The sequence below is a fragment of the Cylas formicarius genome, unplaced genomic scaffold (genome assembly GCF_029955315.1).
Source record: "Cylas formicarius isolate icCylForm1 unplaced genomic scaffold, icCylForm1.1 PGA_scaffold_8__14_contigs__length_24414737, whole genome shotgun sequence".
NCBI lineage: Eukaryota > Metazoa > Arthropoda > Insecta > Coleoptera > Brentidae > Cylas > Cylas formicarius.
The window spans coordinates 12,421,745-12,446,830 of NW_026844361.1; the positions used below are offsets into that span (position 1 = coordinate 12,421,745).

Consider the following 25,086-nt stretch of genomic DNA (forward strand, 5'->3'; position numbering starts at 1 on the left):
TGGTACAAACGAAGCACAACAAAAGCAACCAGATACAGAGCTTTATATGTACGAGGTGTGTTCAAAAAGTAAGATGATACATATGTTCACAGGTTTATCCAGTTTGCATTTTTTTCTTGTAATACAGAAGTGTCAGACTTGTTTTCTGTATTCTCCGATTTTCTGTTGTGCAAAGAAGTGGAACAAAGAATTTGCATAAAATGTAGTGAAAAAAAATGGAATATTGTACTGTAAAACACTTTAAGGCTATATCAGAAACTGCTTCGGAGAGCTGGTGTTAAATGACACTTTGCGCACTCTAGATCGGTGTATAATTAGGTGTTTTTTGCAGAACAGGGTAGAAAAAAGTATTTAGAACAAGTTTAAGTGATATATTTTTGTGTTCACAGAAAATGTTTTATTTCTACAAAATGTATTGGTGATGATCTCGATCATCAAAGTAATATTTAGTTCTGGGTGTGGAGATATTTATAGCTTTTAACAGTAATCACATTTACCTTGACAGTTGTGCAAAGTAATAATTATTTATAGTCTCTCCATCCTCAGTTAATTTTTCGAAGCGCAATAGTCTGCATTATGGCTAACAAAATTAAAGGGCATCGCCGTCTGACTTGTTCCGCACGTCTTAAATGAATATTGGGGTTAATTAGTCTGCGGATTAAGGGGTAGGATTATCATTACATTTGTAAGGTTAAGGGTCCCTTAATCAAAACGGAACCGGCCATAAAATCCCGCGTTGCAATCTGGTTCTAGTAAAATGGTTGTTAGAAAATTGATACGGTCTGAAGATTAATCTGTTATATTGCGCCAGGGCAAAATTTGATATTAATTTTTGGTTACAAATGAATTATAAAAAAAGCCACAAACATCATTAATTAATTTAGGGCCACGAACCTTTGTGCTTGCCAATGTTGTTATTTGATTTAGTATTTTTGTTTATATTTGTATAACTATTTGTATGCCGTTCTATCTATATATTTATATTTTTTTCACAGTAATCTAGTTATTTTTAATGGATTACGCAGAATAACTGAAGATCCAGTACACGAGAAATAAAAATAATATGCTATGCTGATGACGCAGTAACCATCTCGGAAGACGAAGATGACCTACAGAAGATCCTATATCAATTCCAACAGATAGGTAAAACGTACGAGATGCAAATATCCACACAAGAAAACAAAATCTCTTACAATATCTAAAGAACCAAGAAGATGCAAACTAGCGAATTACGGTCAGAGTGTAGTGTAGATCAAATATCTAGGAACATATGAACGAAGTAAAAGCCCTAACCACAAAGGCAGCATTAACATCAGGAAAGCTAAGACATTTTATTTGGCGAAAAAAGTTAGAATTTATGAAACTTGCGTAAGACTAACACACACACAACACAACCACTAAACGGCTCTTATGAACAACGGTTCAATAACAGGATGTACGTTATACGATCGGAATAGAAATCAAGAAATAATGGACATGTGTAATATTTAGGATATAGTAATATGGGCAAGGAGTAGCAAAAGAGAATGGAGAGACCATGTTGACAGAATGCCAAATGAACGATTAGCAAAAATTGTAAAGAAAAAGAAACCAGACATAACAAGACCTCCTGGACGACCAACTATAAGATGGTACGAAAACTGGTCCTCGGCATCCCTAATACTTCTGGCAAACCCTTGATGAAAGCACATTACCCACTCCTAAAGTAAAAAGAAGAAGAAGAAAGTTAGTTGCAATTTGTTTTGTTGTCGTGAACATATGAGAGCCATAGAGGAAGGTTATTCAGAATTCCACTGGTGCCCCAGACTGAGCAAAAAATTCTTCTCATTGGTATTATTGGTATTCGTATTAAGGGGCGCGCCTCGCGGGCATCCAAGCAATTAGGCCACGAGATCGCTATAGAGGGCGTCCAGAATGCCGCCTTTCCTATAGAAGGTCAGCAACTCCTTTAGCCTAACATCGTGCACTAAGTCCGGATCGATCAGGGCTATGTCAAAGCAGGGCACTCGGTGAGCAGATGATACGAGGTCTCCTTCCCTTCCATGCACCACCTGCACACGGGTCGTCTCCAATGCATAGGAAGCAGAGATGCTTCCTAAGCCTGCAATGTCTTGTGTAGGGCCCTGTTAGTGCTCTACACTCCCTTCTGGTCAGTCTAAGCAGCTCCCTGGTCCGAGGGAGGGCGGGCCCATCCATCATAAGCCTCGCCTGCCTCATTCCCAGAACAACTGTCCAGCCCACCGCGGCCCGGTCTCTCGCCCAGGTTTCGAGAGCTCCCCGCCTCACACACGGGGCGATCCCCAAGCGGGGCTCTGGTCCCATATAAATATGCGAGGAGCCCTCCCTGGCTAAGGCAATTCTTCTCATACCCCTCCGTATTTTTAGCGATACTTTTTGTCTCTCATTTTGCACCTCAACGAGAAAAATAATTTTTCCACACAATATGGTGGCCTTGCGCTTTGTGTGTCGTCTGCAAAGTCGCGACCATCCGGTGCCCGGCCAAACTCGACAACGGAATTTCCACGACCGGCGGCGCAGCAAAAACATCTCCCAATCCCCGCTCCCCCAGCCGTTCACCCGTCCTATCTTTAATGACATATTAGGCCAATTTCCGGGGAAACAGCAACTCTTAACGGCCGTCGAGTTACGCGAAACTCCAGGCGACCGTGTTGAGCTATGATAATAGAAAATAGCGCAGCGGGAACGGGGGAAGTTTCAATGGGAAAGAAGACGGAATCTCCAAGTTTACGCGTTTCTTTTCTGGCTTCCGCCATGCACTTGCTTTCGCGAGAGTAATGGATATTAAGCCGTTTTGTTGAAGCAGTGTACGTTCTTTATATTAGGAGGTTTGTATTAATTTTAGGTTTTCTTTTTAAGGCTTCGCAGTGGAACTTTTTACATTTGCCGTTTTACGGCGAATGGTACGTACATTGGTACAACGGATGGCCCGTATCGTGTTACGTCACCACGTACGTGGGTCAGAACTCCCTTCGATTAGGTTATGTGACCTAGAAACCTCATTAAATATCTACTCAAGTCTTACACCCGACTCAACAATTTTTGCTAAATTAACAATTAAGAAGAATACACACACACACACACACAGTATGTACAATTTCCGGTTAATTTGTTTTCTGGTGAGCGATCGTTTTTTGCCTGCTGCTCTTTAAACCAGCCTCATTTAAACATCATCTGATTGTTCGAGACAACATTGTAAAATGACTAATGTTCACTTAGTTTCTTAGAGCAGTTTGCCTAATAAAATGCTCCTTTTGCCGATATATTTTTGTTGGGCGATTCAAGAATAAATGGTCAGGTAACTGGGCAAACGAAAAATTAGCAGTTTTCGAACAATTTTCATCAGTATGGCGAATTTTATTTGACCTTTGTGAATTTAAAACACAGCATTTGTTGACAAATCCCCCGAAATGTCAATATATTTCAAGTCCTGAACGCATTGCCCTAAAATCTCTAACATCTAATCCCGATATCGTAATCCAAAAATGGAAAATGCTACGGTGGTTTTGAACACAAATGAATATCAGAAAAACGATTCAAGATATTCTTACAGATGGAGCATAACGTCAACTTAAAATAGATCCTACGTCATCTATAGACCGCAACCTTAAATCCGATATTAAGATTTCGTGAAAAAGTCTGCCACCCTTCATGACTCTAAAATTCCTTGTCTCTACGGACTCTGAAAGATTCACAAATCAGGATTACCCCTTCAACCTTTTGTCAGCACCATTGATTCTCCCACATATTCTCTAGTCAAATATATAGCTTCCTTTAATATTAAAACCCTTTACAGGGAAAACTGATACTTTCGTACTTAATTCCTTTCACTTCATTCAACAATTAAAAAGCATTATATTGGATCCACAAGATATTCTGGATAGTTTCGAGGTAGAATACGTTTTTACTAAGGTTCCTATTCCTGAAACTCTTAAGGTCATTTCAGATATATTAAAATCCGAGAATCTGGAACCAAACCTTCTCACCTTAATTGAAAAATGCTTGCGTGGAACATGTTTTTCTTCTAACGGTCAAATTTTTGAACAAACGTCGGGAACAGCTATGGGTTCTCCACTATCACCAGTCATCGTAACTATATTTATGAAGGCTCTTTAGAAGAAAGCTTTCAACAACTTCCATCTAAAACCAAAATTATGGAAACGCTACGTCAATGATACTTTTGTTATTTGGCCTCATAGTTAAGAATCCTTAGTAGATTTTCCTAGACATTTAAACTCTATACACCCTAACATACGTTTTACAACCTCCCATTCTTGGATATTCTTATCAATAGAAAATCAGACCTACCTAGAGAAAACCTACGGACACAAACCGATACCTTAATGCATTGTCACATCCACGGTCCAAAAATCATCGGTTATCAGCTCTCTTGTTTACAGACCCACAGAACTATTTCAGCCCGACTCACTGAACCCAGAATTAAAACACCTTACCTCTGCTCTACTCTCAAATAATTTCTATCATAAAATACACTTCACCTCAACTTTCCAATAGTAATGAGCTCAAGACCAATCCCACACTTGCCACTGTCCTTTCTTAAATTCTAAACATTACTGACCACATACCAAAAGTTGAAAAGAAGTATAACGTCAAAAACAGATTTACGACTAGTACAAAAATCTCTCAACACCTTCGATCCGTCAAAGACAAAATTCCATTTGAGATGCCAGGAGTTTACAGCATTTTATGCAAAGAACATGAAGGAGCCTTAGGACCAAAACAAATAAACTCATCCGCACTTGCCGAACAGAATCACGAAATCAGAAATAAGGTTTTATTAGATAAAACTAAAATGCATGTCACTCAGAACTTTACCTGTCACCAATATGGGAATCAGTCACCCGAGACGGTGTTTATGACCCTCATTTAGCTCCGCCCCCCTCAAACTATATATAAGCAGGTAAAAAATAAGAGCCAGTTCCCGTCAAGCTCTGAAGAAGCCAACGCGAAAAGTTCGTAGCCTGTGGAAGTTTCTTTGAAAAATATGACATTGCCAAGGAACCACCCTACAATGCAAAAAAAATCATTCAAAACGCGAATATAATAGACCAATAATTCTATCGCGACGTCAAAAGCGAACTGCGTTCCGTTCGGAACTTTTCAAAATGCAGAGATCGAACTCGGTAGCATTCTGGTTTAAAATCGAACGACCATCTCCACCGTGAAAGCCGGTGCTTTTTAATCTGCCAAGTGAACCCGACTCGGGAAGGTCACTAACCCAATTCTGGCCATAGAAAAGTTTACGCGATCGTAAATTTCGCGAAAGGTGCGTCCCCCCATTTTCGATGAATAGCGTCTCTCGGACACAGTGTTCCGGTCGGACCGCATAGAAAACACACTTTTCTCGATTAAGCACCCGTTGAATAAATTACATTATCGATATTTAGTGCTTCGTCAACGGAAATGCGATTATACCCACTCTCGCACAGTATTCAAACAAATAAGTCTAGAATAAAATCCGTTTAGACGACACAATTCATAATCCAATTTCACAGTACGCTCCATAAGCTTAAAATAAAATATTGTTGAAGGTATACTGTCTCAATCTTCATCGTGTTGGCTTTCGATTGACCCTCCCCGATAAAACTATAACGATGTTATTATAATACGACCAAAAATATAGTGCATTTATTGCTTTGACGTTTTAAGTATTGTACTTCGCGGGACCGTGGTAAAACCCATCCCGACAGACGTTTATTCTTCATTAAGTAGCTAAGTAAGTAAGCTGATTCTCGAGCTTTGACCGTGGGTGGCAAGTACCTGTGCTCTATTTACCTTACAGATAAGTTTGGAAATATTCTTCTTTGTCTTGTGTGCCTGTGGATCAACAACATTTTTCTTGTATTTTTGTATAACCCCCTTGATGTATGGCAGAACAGCGATCAATCTTCGTTGGGTCTCGTCCTGCACTCTCTGTTGCGGCTGCTGTTGTTTGCTGTGCGCTTTTGGTATCCGTTTTGTCGAAGACAGGTACTAATTTTCTTTAGTTCTTTATCTCTATTCTTCGCGTTTGTGAGCCTGAAGGACCGAGCAATTAATGTATTTGCCACTGTCTGCATCTGTGGTGTTTGGTGATGGAACTTAGCATTCAGATATCTATCGGTGTGAGTTGGGTTTCTATAGATAGTGTGTTCCAAGTGTCCATCTTCGGTCCTTGTCATGTGCACATCTAGAAAGGGCAGACTGTTTTCCTATTCAAGTTCTATTGTGAATTCAGATGTTCTAGGAATTTTTAAAGCTCCTCCTTCCCAAAAGGTCATACAACATATACATCATCAAAGTATCTTGTCCATAGTTATGGCTTCAGATTTGCCTTCTCTACTGCTTTCTTTTCGAAGTAAATCATGAAGAAGTTGGCAATCACAGCTGAGAGGGATGATCCCATCTCTTGTAGGTATATTTTCTCGTTGTACATAAAGTAGGCATTTTCAGGCAGTATCCTGACATATCCATTTTCTTCTATAAGCAGGAGCGCCTCTTCTACTCGATTGCTTGGGTATAGGGATTTGGCATCCAAGCTTGCCATTATGTCATCCTTGTCCATCCTGAGAGAACCTAAAATCTAGGTGAAATGTTCTGAATTTTTGATATAGGAATCTGCCTTTTTCACCACAGCCCATAGCTGTAGTGCACTGGCCAGATGTTTTTCCAGCTTGCATACTACTGAGTTAAAGGCGCTCACGACTGACGCCGAGGGACCCCGCCCTTATGTATCTTTGGGAGGCCGTAGAAGTTTCTTCTTTGTATCCTCGTTTATTGATGAACCGAGAATTTTGGAATATGTCGTTGGATCTCTGGTGACTAGTTTATTGGGTCGTTCAAAATATCCTCCAATTTTGCATGATAATCATTACGACAGTGGCATTTCCCTTGTCTGCTGCCCTTATTATAATATTTTCGTTTTTGTTTAGATTCCTCAATGCATTTCTTCTCTGCTGAAGTTTGGTTGTGGCGGTTTTATGAAATTACATTCACTACAGCGTCAGTGTGCAAGGAGCGTCAGTATATTGACGCTCTATGCTTTAGCCGCATTTTAACATTGCCAACGCAACTGTTGTACAAATTGTACAAATAGTACCCACTTAGAATGAACGTCAAAAGTATATTTTAGTTCCTAGTGTAGACCGAAAATTATGTGTAGATTTATAACGAGAACTGGCTGAAACTATGAACTATGACATAAGAAAAAAAAAGGACGATTGAATGTATGTAAGTCGAAAATCCATCCTTACTTTTTGAACACACCTCGTATAATAATCAACGCCGCCCCCCTTAAATCCCGTTTTCTTACTTAACGTGGCCGATTCATTTAAACGGACAATCTCGAATGCAAATTCCCGACAATCCTCGGGAAATTTCATTAATGCGATTCATTGGAGGAGCAGATTTGCCTGGAGTCGGCGAGACGCCTACCACACCGGGAAAGGCTTTACCCCCTTCCTTCGGAAGGGGATTAATAATCGAAAATCCTGTCCTGGGATCGATTTTTGAAACGAGCCTCTCTTTGACGATTACACTCGGATTATAACCGAATTCGGAGGATGATTATTACGGAGACTGGGATTGGCTAAAATTCGAGGTGTTTCTGGGTTATTCATTACATTTTGACACCCACCTACAGGGTTAATTTCGAAAAAAATGTGTAAATCAAATATTTACACATTTTACTTATTACTACTTTATTAAAGACATTTAAATGCTCGAGCACGTTCAAAGAAGAATAACAACACTTTCAATCCATTTATCTAATGATTCCTATTAGGAATCTTGAAAGAAAGAATATTACGTGGCGATCTAATTGAGACTTACAAGATGATGCGAAACTATTACTCATGTGAACTGAACATCTTTTCTGAATGACCCGAATATCCATCTACGAGGTCGCTCTAAAAAAATTACCAAAGAAAAGACTGCCAATCTGCAGAGAAAAGACTTCCTCTGCGACGGAGTGCAACTCCCTGTCGGAAGACGCAGTGTCCGCAACAAGTACTAATTCTTTCAAAAACAAATTGGACAGAGAATTGCATCATCTAATGAGAGTAGATACTCATTACAATCAATAACTCTTTTTCCTTCCTTTTTCTGTTTTGCAAAAATCTTTTATATATAATATATATATATATATATATATATATATATATATATATATATATATATATATATATATATATATATATATATATATATATATATATATATATATATATATATATACAGCAACATCTTTTTTTTTAATACAATGCCGATTACATATAGCCGTTTGTGAGATGTTTCAGTTTAAAAATAATTATCATTCGATTTCTGGGCAATAGCCATATTGTTTATGGTCAACCCTGCCTTGAAGGCAACCACATTGTCTAGGAATGCAACTGTTTAAACAATGTTCTACTTTTGACAAATAATCAAAACTAAAGATCTGCAGCGTAAGTTCAGATATTTCAAATGGGTTATATTATTATCCTGATCTTCCGTGTGACACTATTTCGGTCCTCAAATTGTTTAATTACATTTTCAATTGTATTTATTGAAAGAACTCTTCTACCCAGATGTATTTGTCGATATTCTCTTTTAACCCTTGCAACATTATGTCCGATTGAATAACGTAATTTTATTATTTGGCGTTTTTCTTCCTCGGTATAACCCAATTGAAATATCTTATGAGAAGATTGGCAGATATGGTGTCCGTGGTCACCATCAGGATCTTATCCGGTCATACATATTTAACTGACAAAAGACAGTATGTCGTTTTTAACAATAACATAACGGAGTTGAGGGTTGTGAGCAGTGGCGTGCCTCAGCGCTGCGTCTTGGGTTCGCTACTGTTCTCTATTTACATCAATGACTTGTATCATTTTCTGCTCCCCAATAAATGTGCACTTTATGCGTACGATACATCATTTGCGACTTATGGCAAAGACTCCAATGAACTTATGCACAATGTTGATAACGTTGAGCGGATGGTGGAACTTTGGTTCACCAACAATAACCTTAAACTAAACACAGATAATACACGTCTTGTTTTCCCAACTAATAATAATCTACTGGAGGGCAAGAACGTAAGGGTCTTGGGAGTAACGCTTGACGATAGTTTAAATTGGGCCTCTCATATTAACATCTTGTGTAAAAAACTGGCCTCCAATATTTTTTTAATCCGTAACCTTAAATTACTGCTTACCTTGGGCACTTTTCGAGTTGCCTATTTTTCTCTTCTTCACTCTCATCTAACTTACGGCATAGGGGCAATTTTGCCACAACAGCATTTAAATTTCGAAAGAAAATTTTAAAGAATTTGGAAAGATACCACAAAAGATAGACAGCTTCAGTCAGAATTCCTCTTACCATGACTATTTAACTGAAAATAACAAGCTACTTCGTGCTTCAAGATTGAAATATACCAAAAGTAAAAAAAAATCACAAAGCTTAAACTTGTACAATAACCTACCAGCTAACGTGAGAGTTCTAAGTAATAGAACATTAAAAAAAAACATCTTAACCTTTCTTAAAAGGCACTGCTTTTACTCGTTCGGGTCTATTATGTTATGGGTACTCCGGATGTGATTGAAGTCAAAGAAGCGTCTGTGAACGGCGTGACAGTCACTTTCTATAATTTTGTTGATGTTCCTCTCTTTTACTTATTTATATAAACGTCTTGTTCTTTGTTATATACACTGTCCTGTTTTATGTATTATAAATTGTTTTATATAATTTATACACTGTTTATATAATTTATTCATCGTCTTGTTTTTATATACATATTTTTCTACATATTGTATTCGTGACTTGCCCTAATGGTATGTAATCTGAGTTTTGTTCAAGGATGGATGTCAAGATTTTCACTTAGTATACCTTAAATATAAGTGTTTTTTTTTGTATTAATATTTATTTCATGGTTACATTACAGTAAGTTGTGAAATTGTATATTTTTATTGATTTAAATAAATATTATCAATATCAATATTATTATTATTACTATTATTTTGATGTTCCCTTCATTTACTTATTTATATTATCGTCTTGTTCTTTGTTATATACAACGTCCTGTTTTCATGTATTATAAACTATTTTATGTATTTCATACACTCTTTATAAAATTTATTCATTATCTTGTTTTTTATATACATATTTTTCTACATATTGTATTTGTGACATGCCCTAATTGTATCAATAAAATGTGGTCAATAAATTCTATTCTATTCTAGTGTATTCCATTCTATGTTGTTCAACTGACGCTGCAGATCTTTAGTTTTGATTAGTTGTCAAAAGTAGAATTGACCATTTTCAAACAATATGGGTACTGTCCAGGAATCGAATTATTTTTAAACTGAAATATCTCAAAAACGGCCAAATTAAATTTCAATAAACTATATATTTTTGAAATAAAAAAAAGATTTTTTTGCTTAAGATAATACAGCGAACATCTTCAAACTTTTGTATTTACGCCTTTTTTTCTATCTTTCAAAGTGAACCCTGTAGGTGGATGTCAAAATATAACGAATAACCTTCTATGTGAGATTTAAATTTTGAAGGCCTAAATAACTCGCGCGATGCGGATTGTGCGGTTCTCCGCTGCAAAGAACGAAATAAATGTTGCTATTATTACGGATGCTCTTGTATCGACCGAATAACATTTCCTTACGTCGCTCCCATTGTCAGTTGATCCATTCGGTTGACAAGCGAAATGAAAATCAGCGACATTTGCAAAGTTTTAATCTATTCGCGTCTGGCTGTCTATCGTCTGCGAGATCTATGGCCTTGGGGATTAAACTGCCTGAACGGATTGACAGCCCCGGGAGATATTCCTGAAACGCTGTAATTTATGGAACGACCCGCGAGTTATACCGAGCGATTCATAAATTTTCGACATCAACAGGGTTATTGATGGATCGCGGGGCCGAAATTGGACTACTAGATAACGAGAAACATCGCGAAACGAAGAGCGGAAGGTGGATCGTGACACTTCGAAATCGATTTCGTTAACATTAGCATTAATAGGTAACAAAAAAAAGGGGTATACCGTGACCAGAAATATAGTGTTTTACAACCGACCCCGTGATTAATTTTGCCTACTGTTTATTGCTCCATACTCCATAACACTGACTATTAATTAGGATAAAAATTTTGAGAAATTATGTAGATAAAAAATTCTTAGAAGCTATTTCTGAAAAGGCCAAAATTTAGTAATTTTTAAATGGCTGTAATTAATCTTCTTTTAATGATAATCATACTTTGTTATACGGTTTTGGAAAGCTTACAGACTCAGCTTTAACAATGTAAATTATTTTTTTGCAAAAAATAGCGAACATTATACGTAAAATTAATTTTAGTGAAAAAAGAACTTTCCCCATGTTAATTAAATGGGAAACTAAAATAGCCACAGGCCTCATATTTGGAGAGTATTTTTTTTTTAAATCAAAAAGAAATATTTGACAGGGTAAGAGTTATAAAAGCACCTTAATCAATAGTCTTAAAAAATATTGTTGTTGTTTACAAATCCAAGGACTTGAAGAAAATTTAACTTTACAAAAAGTGCAATTATCTGTTTAACAAAAATATTACTTTTATACTGGTCAAGAAATTTATAACGCACTACCTCTAGAAATGAAAAATAAAATAAAATTAAATTCATAAAAAAAAAATCACCAAGGAGACTATTAATGCTAAATTGTAACTTAACTTAAGTTCCAAAGTGGACATTTATTATAAGTCAAATTCGCAGATTCATTAATGTAATGTAACTATATAAGATCGTTTCTTTTTTTTTGTAGAATATTTATTAATTTATTTATTATTAATTTTACGAATAGAGTCCATTTCTAAATAATGGATAGTTAATTTACTGGTTGATACAAAAGTAAAAACTTAAAAACTAAAAGTAAAAGCCTAGGCTACAATCTCCGAAGCAGAGGAGAGAAAAATAAATAAGTAATGAAAGTTATGTTATGTTATGATTGCTTGAATCTGATTGCTAAGCCTGCCCTCGCCCTCGATAGTGAAAAAATCCAAATGCTCGTTCTCATTGGCCCTTGCGATGAATGTATTACATCCATAATTGGTCCTGTGATACGGTGCAAAAAATGTAATATTTAGACTTCGTTCGTTCGAGTGTTCGAGCATTGAAGATGCCAAGTGAGATTTTGGCGAAACGTCTGCAGGATTCCAGTCGGAGTTCAACAAGCGAACGGATGATATCCCGGAATATAGGGTCATCATATATATATATATATATATATATATATATATATATATATATATATATATATATATATATATATATATATATATATATATATATATATATATATATATATATATATATATATATATATATATATATATATATATATATATATATATATATATATATATATATATATATATATATATATATATATATATATATATATATATATATATATATATATATATATATATATATATATATATATATATATATATATATATATATATATATATATATATATATATATATATATATATATATATATATATATATATATATATATATATATATATATATATATATATATATATATATATATATATATATATATATATATATATATATATATACAAACACTTCGAAGCGCGAGCATTGAAGATGCCAAGTGAGATTTTGGCGAAACGTCTGCAGGATTCCAGTCGGATGCAAGATTTGCAGGATTCCAGTCGGATGCAGGATTCCAGTCGGAGTTCAACGAGCGAACGGATGATATCCCGGAATATAGTGTCATCACATTTTTCCATCCGTGAATCAATACGTGAGAATATATATATATATATATATATATATATATATATATATATATATATATATATATATATATATACAATGAAGTTCAAATATAGTAAACCCGTTAATTGTGAACACTCGTTTATAATGAACTCTTTTTGAAACAAACTCAAAAAATGTAAATTTTTACCGTTTATAGTGAACCAGTGAACTAAATTCCGTCAAGATTACGATCCGTTTTCCGTTTTTAATGAACTTTTTCGGGTACTTCCCTGATAATTAAATCCCAGGAGAATAAAATGAACTTTTTATTTTGTTATTGTTTTGATCTTATTTGTCATTTAGATTTCGTGGAGAATATTGATTCAAATGGAGTAACAAAAACGAAAAGCATTAACTTTGAAAAAATTGAAAGTGAAATGAAACAAAGTGATATTTGTCGTGAAATGAATTTGCCTGAAGCAACTGTCTCCATTACCTGGAAAAAAAGATAGGATTCTCTTGTCCTATGGTCAAGCGAATGCAAGTTGTAAAGGCACGGAAAATCAGCTCATGAAAGCGTCAATAAGGAACTTTTACTGTGGTTTACCTAAAAAAGAAAAGAAAATGTTCCCATAAGTGGTCCAGTAAAATAGAAGGAATATATTTTGTGTGTTTCAGAAGTTGGATTGAACGTTTTAAGAAGAGAAATTGTATCTCTGGATGTTCCCAGCGAAAATATACCCTAATCAGTGTCAAAGTATCTTGGTGAATTTAAATAATATTCATTGCCTCTATACGCTGTAATATTACTCAGTCAAATGTTGATCAATTTATACCTCCATCATCTAGATTAAGAGATTTAATTTTGTATTTTGTGTGTGTGTCGTTAGTGTTGTTGGGACTTCCGAGCCAGGTACCAGAATGTTGGTTTTATTTATAGTTATTTATAATTTATGCCATTTATAATATTTGCCTCTTGTTGTTATTTTTACTGTCTTATACATCTTTCTATCGGAAAAAATGGTATTTGAAAACTATTAATCCCACTGAAATTATTTGTTTGTCGTATTCCAAATTATAGAAATTAAAAGGACTTAATTGTTAGGCCGTTATTTATCGGAACGCAAAAAGGCGACAACAGTATCCGCCTACAACTTTCCAGATAAGGGTCCAAACTAATTTACTTATTATAACAAATTTAGAACATATTAAAGGGGCTAATCTCGGGAAAAGGTTTTCAGTCGGGTAGGGTATAAAGGTAAACAGTCTGATATTAACTCACCCAAATTGAAGAAAACAGATGTTAGTTAGTTTTGGATGGCAGTTGAATTTAATATGTATTTTATGTTTAAGTTTGGCATAAGATTTATTTCTACAAAGGTTCATTTACAACCAGTTTTAGGTTTATTAATTATTTTTAGACGTATTCCTGTCTTTTTTATTATTTTTTCTTATTAATCTGTTAATTAAATTTTGTATGCAAAATTTGAAGATTTCATGTCGGGTACATTTCGATATTAGCAATTAAAAGTACACCAAAGAACAAAACTCGGATTGTACATCGTATTATGTTGCATTAGGCATAGCTGATAATTTAATCATTGTTTTGGTATCCAGTTTACACTGCAGGCAACTACAGATTTTTCAATACTAGTTATATAAATTCGAAAAAATAAATGAAGGTCCCAAAACGCTACCTGGTGGAATTCCAGACGATATACTCACCCTCGGCAACGTTTTACCATTGTAATTTATATTCTGAGACCTGCCTTCTAAATATGATTTAGATAAATTTACAGCTGAATAGCTAAACCAAACTTAGTAACTAAAAGTTAAAAAATAAGAAGGAAAAAGAAAAGTCTGACTCCTTTTGCATTTTTGGGACAACCTGTATAATATGACATTAATTTTAAAATAGAAGCGCACATGTACCAAAAGTAAAATGTTTTGAAAACCTTGTACAAAGTGAATAACCTTGTGTAATTTTGTCAATATTCAAATCATTTGAAAAACCTTTAGTTTCAAGCATCTTATTGAAAAGTCACGTATATCTTACAATTGTCAAATAATTTTGCTTTTGCAGTAAATAAAACTAGAATAAAGTGGCGGCCTGAATAAATTATTTGTCATTCCTAAATACGGTATGCAGCTATTTTCATTGAAACATTCATTTCGATTACATAAGAAACCTAAAAATTAATAAAGTTATAGCCAATTAAAGTTGTTAATAAATTACTTGCAATTCTGTAAATTATGGAAAATTTGGTTATATAACCTGAAGGTTTAGGTGTGGTCACCTACATGGCATGTCGGCAATTTTAGAAAGTTACGATAACAGGACTTAACACATTCCAAAAGTAAAACTTGTAAAACAGTATTGATGATGTGTTTAAGCCCATTCCGGGGTAGATATGTCTTTCGCACCAAGTAATTAAACTTATCACTTCCAGATGGCATACAAGTTTGGCGCGGCATCTAATTTAATTACGAACACGGGCGGGACCCCCCGGGATTGCATGTATCATTGTAATGAAAGGACGGACCGCGATTAGTTATGTTTATCAGCCTAACAAACTCCATTAGCAAGTAATGTGCATAGATTTTGTGCGAACGGTCTCTGACCTTGTATGTAGCAATATAGCCAATCAACTAATTTTGATTATTATTGTAGATAAATGACCGAAGAGAACCGATAGATTATTAACGAAATGGTTGGAAACCTAGAGAAACAAAAAATTATTTTGACGTCCCAGCGAGAAGAAATTGAACAGTGCCTACAATTTTCATTATTTTATCTGAGATGTGGATAAACGATTTTGTTAAAAACTTTTGGGTTATTTGTTGTTTTTTAAATATTATTAGAATAATATGGTATATTATATATTTTACTGAAAAATTTCGCTTGTACAACTTAAATATCATTCTTCATATCTAAGTATCGTTACCTATTTGAGTTAAGGAACTCGTTAGCTTACTGTTCAAGTCGACGCTCAACAAAAGAAGAGTTCCGGGTTCGATCCTTGGTTTGAAAAAAAAAAGTTTTTTGAAGTTATATTCGTCCGAACTTCCTACAAAAGGCCACACAAGCAACGAAGCCCTTGCTGGGCGGCGCAGCACACTCTAGAAGCTACGCAGTCCAACTTCGGGGGTGGAGCGCCCCCTGGAAGGATCGGGGCCCCAACGGACGTTTTTGAGGTTATGTGCTGTGAAACCTCCTTTGCTTATCTACTGACTTGCATTTATACAAAATACAACTGTGAAACATGTATAATATAAAAGTAATTTTATAATGAAACATGACACATAAAAAAAGAAAAACTTTTTGAAAACCCAGTATGGGTTAATCCTGGAAAACAAACGTTGGTCCAAAAATTTTAGAAGTTCTTATTTGTCTGGTATCAGATGTGGCATTGTAACCATATGAGTAACCCTGACATTGAAATTTCAAATGAAACATAGTTTTAATTGCATTTTCGAAAAAAAATTTAAACAACTTCCAGTAATTATTCCTACACGTATCTGCCATGTTTATACAGGGGAAGCCGAAAAAGGGAAAGAAAAGAAGAATAATAATGTCAAGAAACCAATTTCAGCTTCTTTCAAAAATTGAACTGAGGTGGCTTTTACTTAATGAAAATCTATTTAACAAAATGAATAAGCACTAAAAGTTCAGATTTAAATGAAATTATATATCTCCTTATACATGACAATTGTATCGACAACACCGTGTCTTTATCAAATCATTTGATCATTTGATAAAGACCCGGTGTTGTCGAAACAATTGTCATGTATGTGAAAATATATAATTTCGTGAAAATCTGTACTTTTAGTTCTTATTTATTTTGTTAAATGGATTTTCATTAAAAGCTTCCTCAGTTCAAGTTTTAAAAGAAGCTGAAATTGACTATTTAAAAATAATAATAATAAAAAGTTTTTTTTAAATCCCGGCATGTTTTTCAATTTCGTTGGCTTGGCCAACGAATTATCTAGAAAATGATTATATGTGTTCCCATACATATCTCTTACCTTAAACTAAACAAGTAAACAAAATCAAAATCTGATCATGTCTTTATATGGAAATGAGTTTTTAAGCCACTTCGTATATCTCATGGGGCAGAGTGTATTACTGTAAAACGATCTAATTTGTTGTTAGTTATTGGTGTAACCAGGGTTTTACTAGTGGATTAGTATCGATCTCACTATCAATTGTTATTTTATAAAACTCTGGTCCGATAATAGCCGACATTGACTCATATATCGTTCGGTTTTCGACTTTTTAACACTTAAAGTAGCAGCAAGTTCTGCCACTCAAGATTAATTAAGTGCTATGAATTCTATAAAAAATATTGTTACGATGTCTTATTTCTTTTGTTTATCCCAAATTAAAAATTAAATTTAATATGCGTCTTGTACTCAGTAGAATCTAGCATTATCTTGAGGTAAAAGCTTGTATCTTATGGGCAGTAAGCAATTTGTTATTATTGTTATTAATATTACATGCTGAAGTTGCTGTTAGAGTTACGGTGTTCAACTTTGGACCAAAGGGTGTTTTTTTTTATCTCCAGACCTTCAAAAATTTAAAAATTTTAACGAATTGGTACTGTCTGTTTATTAAATCCTCTGTTAGACAACTGCAACTTGGAGTTGACTTAATAATTAAGTGTGTGCTTTGAAACAACTACTGAGTGAGCACATGGTAATCTTATGAATAAATGAAGTTTGTACATGTTGACCATATACAGTCGGTCAAAAAAGTCTTTTCTTTTAGTTTTTTCTTTCACTTACATTTAATGAGAAATAAATTTCAAGTAAATATCGGCAATCTCATTAAGAGCAATAAAAATAAGATAAAAATCATTTGAGACACTTCATTTGAAAAATAAAAAATAAGGCGTTTTAGAAGCAAGAAACTACTCGTATGTCGAATAAGTCTCCGTGCACTTTAATAAATAAATAAAATTAATATTTTAAGTAATTAATATTTTATCAAGTCAGCTTGTAGCAAATTTCGCTTAAACAAATGAGTTATACTTGTTTGTTTTTGACGCTACCTTTAAGTCAGTGGTTTCGAAGTAAAAGCAAAATGAGCGCTAAAAATTGCGAAATTTCAATTGCGCTTCGAAAAATCATAGTAGATTTATGGAAAGAGAAAAAATCCTTCAGAAATATTGGTAAAATAATTAAAAAACACATTCAACTGTACTTCGCGGTCCAAATTCGAGGGTGTTCTATGGCTTTAAACATTTGCAGTATAGTTAGCCCAACCCTAATGTAACTAATTACGGGTTCGATTTTCGAAGGAAGTCAAAAACTGAAAACCGCATCGTGATATGTCAAGGCGTTTTTTAGCCACAGGGTGATTCTCAAAAATGTCCGTTCTTGAGCGCCCTCTATAACTTTTTTAATTGTAAGAATAGAGTTTTGAAAAAAAAACCGTTTAGTTGTTTTAAGCGGGAATCTGTCTATTTTACCGGTTTTGTCTTAGAGCCTTTAGTTCCCGAGATGTCACACAAAGTTATATTTCTTTAAATGGGATATCCACAATGTTTCTAAAAAAACAGTTTTCTAATAAAATTTCCTCTCGAATGATGTGCCATACACCTATTTTTATTAAACAGTTTAAAAAAGATTTGCAATTTTTGATATTTACCATAGTAGGAGCTGTGCGCGCCCTAAATGTGTAGATAAAATTTTATTGTTTTTTTTTTATACACAATCAAGTTGGCTACGACACGAGGGGACACAGCAACCTCGCACCTCTAGTTTACAATAATTACCAACCCTCAAATAATAAACAGAAATAAAATATTTTTTCGAATTCCAGTGTTTCTCTCCATAGCCCTGGTGGAAGTATTGGGGGTTCATTTGTCCCAGAACCGTTAGAAACTGTTTGCAGGTTCTAACGGCCCTGTTGCCAGAAGGAAACTATTAATTTCGGAAAAAATTCGAAAAAAAAAAACGATAACACAACCAGGGAAAACATTATCTTTAGTGACCAAACAAAATACAGTTCTGAAAATCGGACATGCCTATCCTACGGTGAAGCATGGTGGAGGTAATATTTTATGTTGTGGTGCATTTTAGCTAATGGTACAGCAATTTAGTTTTTATTGACAATCCGGATGTTAACCCCATGGAGCGCCTCATACTATTCATACTAATTCTCGTAAATACATAACCAAAAAAATAAACGTGAAAAAAAAAATAAAACAAACGATTATTGAGTAGAAGTGGGAGTAAAATTATTAAGATCATTTGATAAATAGACTAAAATAACACCAAAGAAATACTTGTTGTCTGTGAGAATTGACACCGACAACAGTAAATGAAATCTCGATCTCTCTTGACTAAGCAGTTTAGTCGAGATTTAAGCAAAGTTAAAGAATTTATATTTTTGATTTCGATCGGTAGCTCACTGTGGATATTTGGGCTAAGTGCAAAACGAATCTTTGTCCTAGTGAGGTGTCGGTTTGAGGAAGGTAACCTGTTAGTACTTTGTGCCTGGTGTTATGATTATGCTTTATGGTTTGTAACGTGTCTTTTTTCTTATTAAAGATCTTAAGAGGTTACTTGTATGTTTTACGTGTTCACCCCACGCTAAATGCGGATAAAGTATAATCCCTAAAGGTTTGATATAAAACTGCCTTATTTTTTATTATTTAAATAAATTTTTATTTTATTTTTATTACTCTGCCAATATTTGCTTGAAATATATATCTCATTAAATGTAAGTGAAAGAAGAAACTAAAGGAAAACTAAAAAAATGCTACGTGCACGGAGACTTCTTTACCGACCGTTTATGACGCATTGTGTAATTAAGCGAAATAAAGGCAATTGAAGTGTGACTGGTTTCAGCAGGCCACAACCCTTACCGTCACTTCAGATATGTTTTTTTCTAAGGGGACATTTTGCTTGGACAGTGGATAGTTTAAAGAGCATTCACTGGGCTCGGTTATAATCGGTTTTGTTACAGAGGCGTATTATTTATTTGTTACAGACTTGAAGCCCGCAATCCGGTGCCATCTTCTCGAGATCCCGTTTGATTTATTGCGGCGAAACTTGCAAGAACTGTAAAGCGGTCCCTCGCCACGTTCATAACTTTGTTAATAGTTTCGCTTAGTTTCACATAATAAATTAAACGAGGCTGGGAGAGTTCGCTGTTGCTTTCGCGGAGGAACGGGACTCTTTAATGTCAAGGCTGCGGTCCTAGGTATTTCGTGGGGTTCGGGAAAAACCCGGATGATGGACGACCACAGATCCGAGGTTAGTTTTGGTTGGTTCAGATGAACTGCAGAGGTCACCGACACCTAGAGCAAGATTGCTTTCGAAAAATTGTCGCCGGGCGGGGCAAGTTCGTAGCGTGTAGCGCGGACCATAGTTTTATTTCAAAAAGAAGCCAGTTCGGGGTTCTTATCGTTGTTACTTTCGAAAATCGATGAAATTGAATTTTTTAAAAGTATTTGCGCTCATATAAAAGTTTTATATCTCGGTAACGGTAGGACCTATAGAGTCGCCGTTGGTCGAAAAAAAATTTTTTTTTGTCTGTTTGTCCGTTCCCCGTTTTCCGTTGTCGTCTTTTGGGTTTTCCTGAATAACTTTCGAACCGTTGGATCTACAAAATTAAAATTTTTCTCCTTTTTAACCCTCCGTGAGGTACATAAGCTTATAAGAAATGGCCCTGATCCGACGTCGGTATCCATTTTTTTCTCGATTTTTGACTGATTTTTGGACCTTGCTATGAAACACGATAAGTGTCCGAAATTTGAAGCAATTGACTTCGTATTTGGCACATATATGCAGCTTTGCCCTGTGACGGGGGGCAGGGGGGTCGGAAAGTATTCTAAAAAAATAAAAATAACTCGTTTACAAGACCAAAAAAAAACTTGAACCAGAAGAAACAAAACATACTTCTCTATAAACTTTTATTCTTCACAATTTTTCAAAAATATACAGGGTGAACGCTAATTCAAAAAAACTGAAAAATGGGTTCCCCTATTTTTGAAAATTATTTATAACTGCAAGACTATGATTCAGATATCACTTTCTTTTATATTGCGATATAGCCCGCCTAGACAGCAAAAACTTTTGTATTTCAGGTTTTCACCTATTGTGCAAGGTGTTCCCGATATTCTGTGCTAAATGAGAAATGTTTTAAGTGTCCTAAATTTGCAGATATCAACTTCAAACTGAGCAGAGAAGTAAAAATCCGTGTCCACATTTAAACGGTTGAAATTGGGTGCAATCAAATTTTACCAATTATTTTTTAATAATTTTTGAATTTTTTTTTGGTAATTTTAGCTTCTAGAAAAACATGTTTTTCTTCATAATCGTTTACTCGATCGGCAACATTATTTAACCAGCAGTTGCGGAAGATCTAGTACAATAACAATTATTTCACACACTTTTTCGATTATATACAGGGTTTTCAAACGATAGGCAAAAATCTAAGAGACCTAAAAAATTGTTCTTTTACAGAGTAAATTATTAGCCGCAAATCAAAAATCGTAAAAAATATGGCTATTTGGTTCAAACAGTGCCATAGGCCGCATCAAGAGCTACAGTTCGTCAAATAAGCTGCTCTGGATATTTGAAAAAAAAAAACATATTGAAATCGTTATTCCGGAACTGTCAAGACGCGTGACATCATTGCTTATTACGCCGCACTGCATGGTTTCAGAAAAAAACTTATTTTCTCGACAATCATTTACTGTTTTCAAAAAATTCTTGAACCAAGAAACGTGGAAGATTCGGGGCTATAACCTATACTTCGAACACTGTTTGAATCATATACAGGGTGTGTCATTTATGGGAAAAAAATCTAAAAGATGGTTTTGGAGGTAACACTTCTTTTCTCACACCATGCAGTACTTCGTAATAGTAAATGACGTCATCGCGTCTAGATTAAGGGCGAGAAATGGTAAATACAAACATTGTGGCTCTCGATGTGGCCTATAACACACATTTTTGATTCGCAGTTAATAATTTACTCTGGAGAAGGACAATTTCCAGGGTATTCTAGATTTTTGTTAATAATCGAAAAATTCTGTATATAATCTGCCGGTTAAAGAATTTTGCCGAAAAAAAGATGGCCACCGATAATCTATCGCCGCTATTTTTGTAGGTCTCCCGAACTTGACAGGGGTCATAAAACATCGGATCAATTGCAACGACACTCTTAAAAATTTCCGAATTTGTGGTCACACTAATTTGCATACAATAAAAATGAAAGTAATTTGCATTGACCGTATTACTTTATATATGATTACAATTATAGAGATGAGATTACTGTAAAATTATTTACAAACGTCACATACTAGCAAGCCAGATTCATGAATGACCGAAGCAGAATGAAATTAGAAACTTAATAAATAGTTTGAAATAAGGTTAGTGGTCTGTAGTTTCCATAACTGATTCTTGCGTCTTCTTTATGAAGATGGATAACGATAGTTTTTCTTCATTTTTCAGGTAGTTTATTAGAATAGTAATTATAATATTAATTATTCATGATTATAATGTTAGAGATGGACAGATAATTGATATTCATAATTCTATCGTCACTTTTCAAAAAAACTTCCACTGGCTATTGTAAAATTATTTACATATCATATCTCACAAACTTTCCAATACTATTTACAAATTTGCAGGAGGAAACCAGAATATAATATTAATAAATATATTATTAATTATACATGATCATAATTATAGAGGTGGATAGATAATTGAGATATTCATTATTCTATGGTCCCTTTTCGAAACATTAAAAACACTATTTAGAAACTTGCTGCTAGCAAGCTCGATTTATCAATAACCGACGCAGAAGGAAACCAGAAACTGTATAAACAGTTTGAAATGAGGCTAATAGCATATAGTTTTCACAAATGATTCTTGCGTCTTCATAACGCAGAGGGGCATCGATAGTTTCACTTCAGTCTTCAGGTAGTTTATTAAAATAATAAATGCAATAGTAATTTTACATAATATTAATTCTACATGATTATAATCATAGAGATGGCAGATAATCGAGATATTAATTATATTATATTATTAGACTGAATATTAACTGAACATTAAGCTATTTCCAATAATTAATACAACAAAAACAAAACAACAAATTTACGAACTAAACGAGGCGAAAACATTATATTGTTTTAAGTAAGTTATTTTGTTGTTAAAATCAATTTCTAAATTAATTACAGCTAGCAAGTGGGTCTTATAGTGGAAAATTTCATTTCATTAGAGAACGCATCCATAAAGTTTAAACAATATTTGTAGTGGTTTGTAATGAATATTTTACGAATTTTATCCTTTTCGATCGACTTTTTGCCCCTGGTGTATTAAATTGAAATATTCGTTGAACGGCATGAATAAATAAACATGTTTAATGTTTGTTTTATACGATGGCGACAAGTTTAACTATAATATGACATAATTAAACGCTGGTTTCAGCAACATTGTTTGCAATATTACGAATTAAACAAAACTATATGACGACGCACTTTTTTATGATCACATATAAGTACGTCTTCTGACGATCAATTTGCTCTATTATTTTTAAATAAAAGCAAATAACGATATCTTTAGATTTTAAAATTTGAATACCAATGACGTCAGAGAAAATTGAGGTAAATTTAAATAAGAAATAATATGAAATTATCTCTCATTATAATTATTTTCCATTAGTATTAACGTGTATTACAAAATATAACAATCATCACTGGGTATATAACGCATATTTTATCGAGTTTGCAAGCTATCTTGCTCTAGAATATGAATAATACTTACCGCTTCGGTGTGCACGGGATGGACGCTAAACAGTAGTCCGGCCAACGTGGCAAATTGGGGTTTCAATCCACCCACGCAGAGGCAGACCTTCGTGAATAGAACGGACGCTATCGAATGCAGTGCGACGTTCGTCAGATGAAACGCCACTGGCGTAAGGCCGAAACACAAGTAGTTGGCCCTGCAAAAAAAAACCGTGAAGCCTTTTGTTTTTAGAAGCTTACGAATTTTCATCAATGACAATTTTCGGTTATTTGCGTTTTATAGTTGCAAACGTGATCCGTCTATACATCTATCCATCTATCCATCTCAATCAATCTCATTTATCCATCTATCTATGTATACATCTCTCCATGAAACCATCTATCCATTTGTCGTTTATCCATCTATCCATCTATCTATCCATCCATCTATTTATACATCTATCCATGTATCCATCTATCCAACTGTCTATCTATTCATGAATCCATCGATCATCTATTCATCTATCTATATCAATCCACCTCATTTATCCTTCTATCTAACTATCCATCTATCCCTCTACCTATTCTAATCATCTATCCAACAATCCATCTGTCCATCTATCTATCTATCTAACTATCCATCTATTTATTTATACATCAAACCAGGTATCCATCTATACATATCTATCTATCCATTTTCCTATTTAACAATCTATCCATGTATCCATCTATCTATCTATCTTTCCATGTGTCTATTTATCCACCTACCCATCTATCCATCTCTATCTACCTCATATATCCATCTATCCATCTATCTGTACATCTATTCATGCATCCAACTATCCATATATCTACCAATCTATCCACCTGTCTATCTATCTATCTCCGTCTATCGCATTTATCCATCTATCCATCTAATCATTCATCCGACTATCCATCTATCCATCTATCCATCTCCACCTATCTCATTTATCTATCTATCCCTCTATCTATTTATATATTTATCCATGTATTCATCTATCCAACTATCTATCTATACCATCTAGCCATCCATTCATCTATTCAACTATCCCTCTGTCTACTAATATATCCATCTCTCTGTCTATCTATCTGTCTAATCTATCTATAGCGTCGTTTTTATTTTCTATGGCAAGCCAAAAAATTTGTCTTAATTCCAGCTCCGTCAGTTAGTTTTAAAAAAAGTAAATATGCTCTCGACAGGGTGATGAAACGGTCCTTTAATCGTAGCGGTCCATTTCCGCTCCATATAATAAATCGTACCTATTTGTTTTTATTTTGGCGTCGAAAAGAGCCCCTCCCCCCGCCACGCTTTTTGCCGGCGGCTCCATTAATAACTCTGCCCGCCTCACGTTATCGCAATTCATCTCCGTAATTAAACAAATTTAATTATAATTGGAAAATTAAGGCGGCGAATTACTTTCGCCGGTGTTTATCTCTCGAGTTACTTATCTCGCAGGTGAAAGTCTCGGCGAATGTAAATACTTCCCGAATACTTTATGAAAAGCGATACTGAACAGCGGAGGCGGCAAGCTTTGTTTTAGTTGTTTGTTG

At 34.5% G+C, this 25,086-nt stretch overlaps 1 protein-coding gene across 3 annotated transcripts in view; it reads right to left on the reverse strand.

Annotated features, from left to right (window-relative positions):
* LOC132706109 (protein O-mannosyl-transferase TMTC1-like) overlaps positions 1-25,086 on the reverse strand; it is a 464,920-nt gene that overhangs the window by 119,369 nt on the left and 320,465 nt on the right. For all 3 annotated transcript variants that reach the window (XM_060677221.1, XM_060677222.1, XM_060677223.1), the window contains one exon: positions 23,555-23,732. In XM_060677221.1, the coding sequence (XP_060533204.1) occupies positions 23,555-23,732 (178 nt within the window). The remainder of the gene's footprint in view (positions 1-23,554; positions 23,733-25,086) is intronic.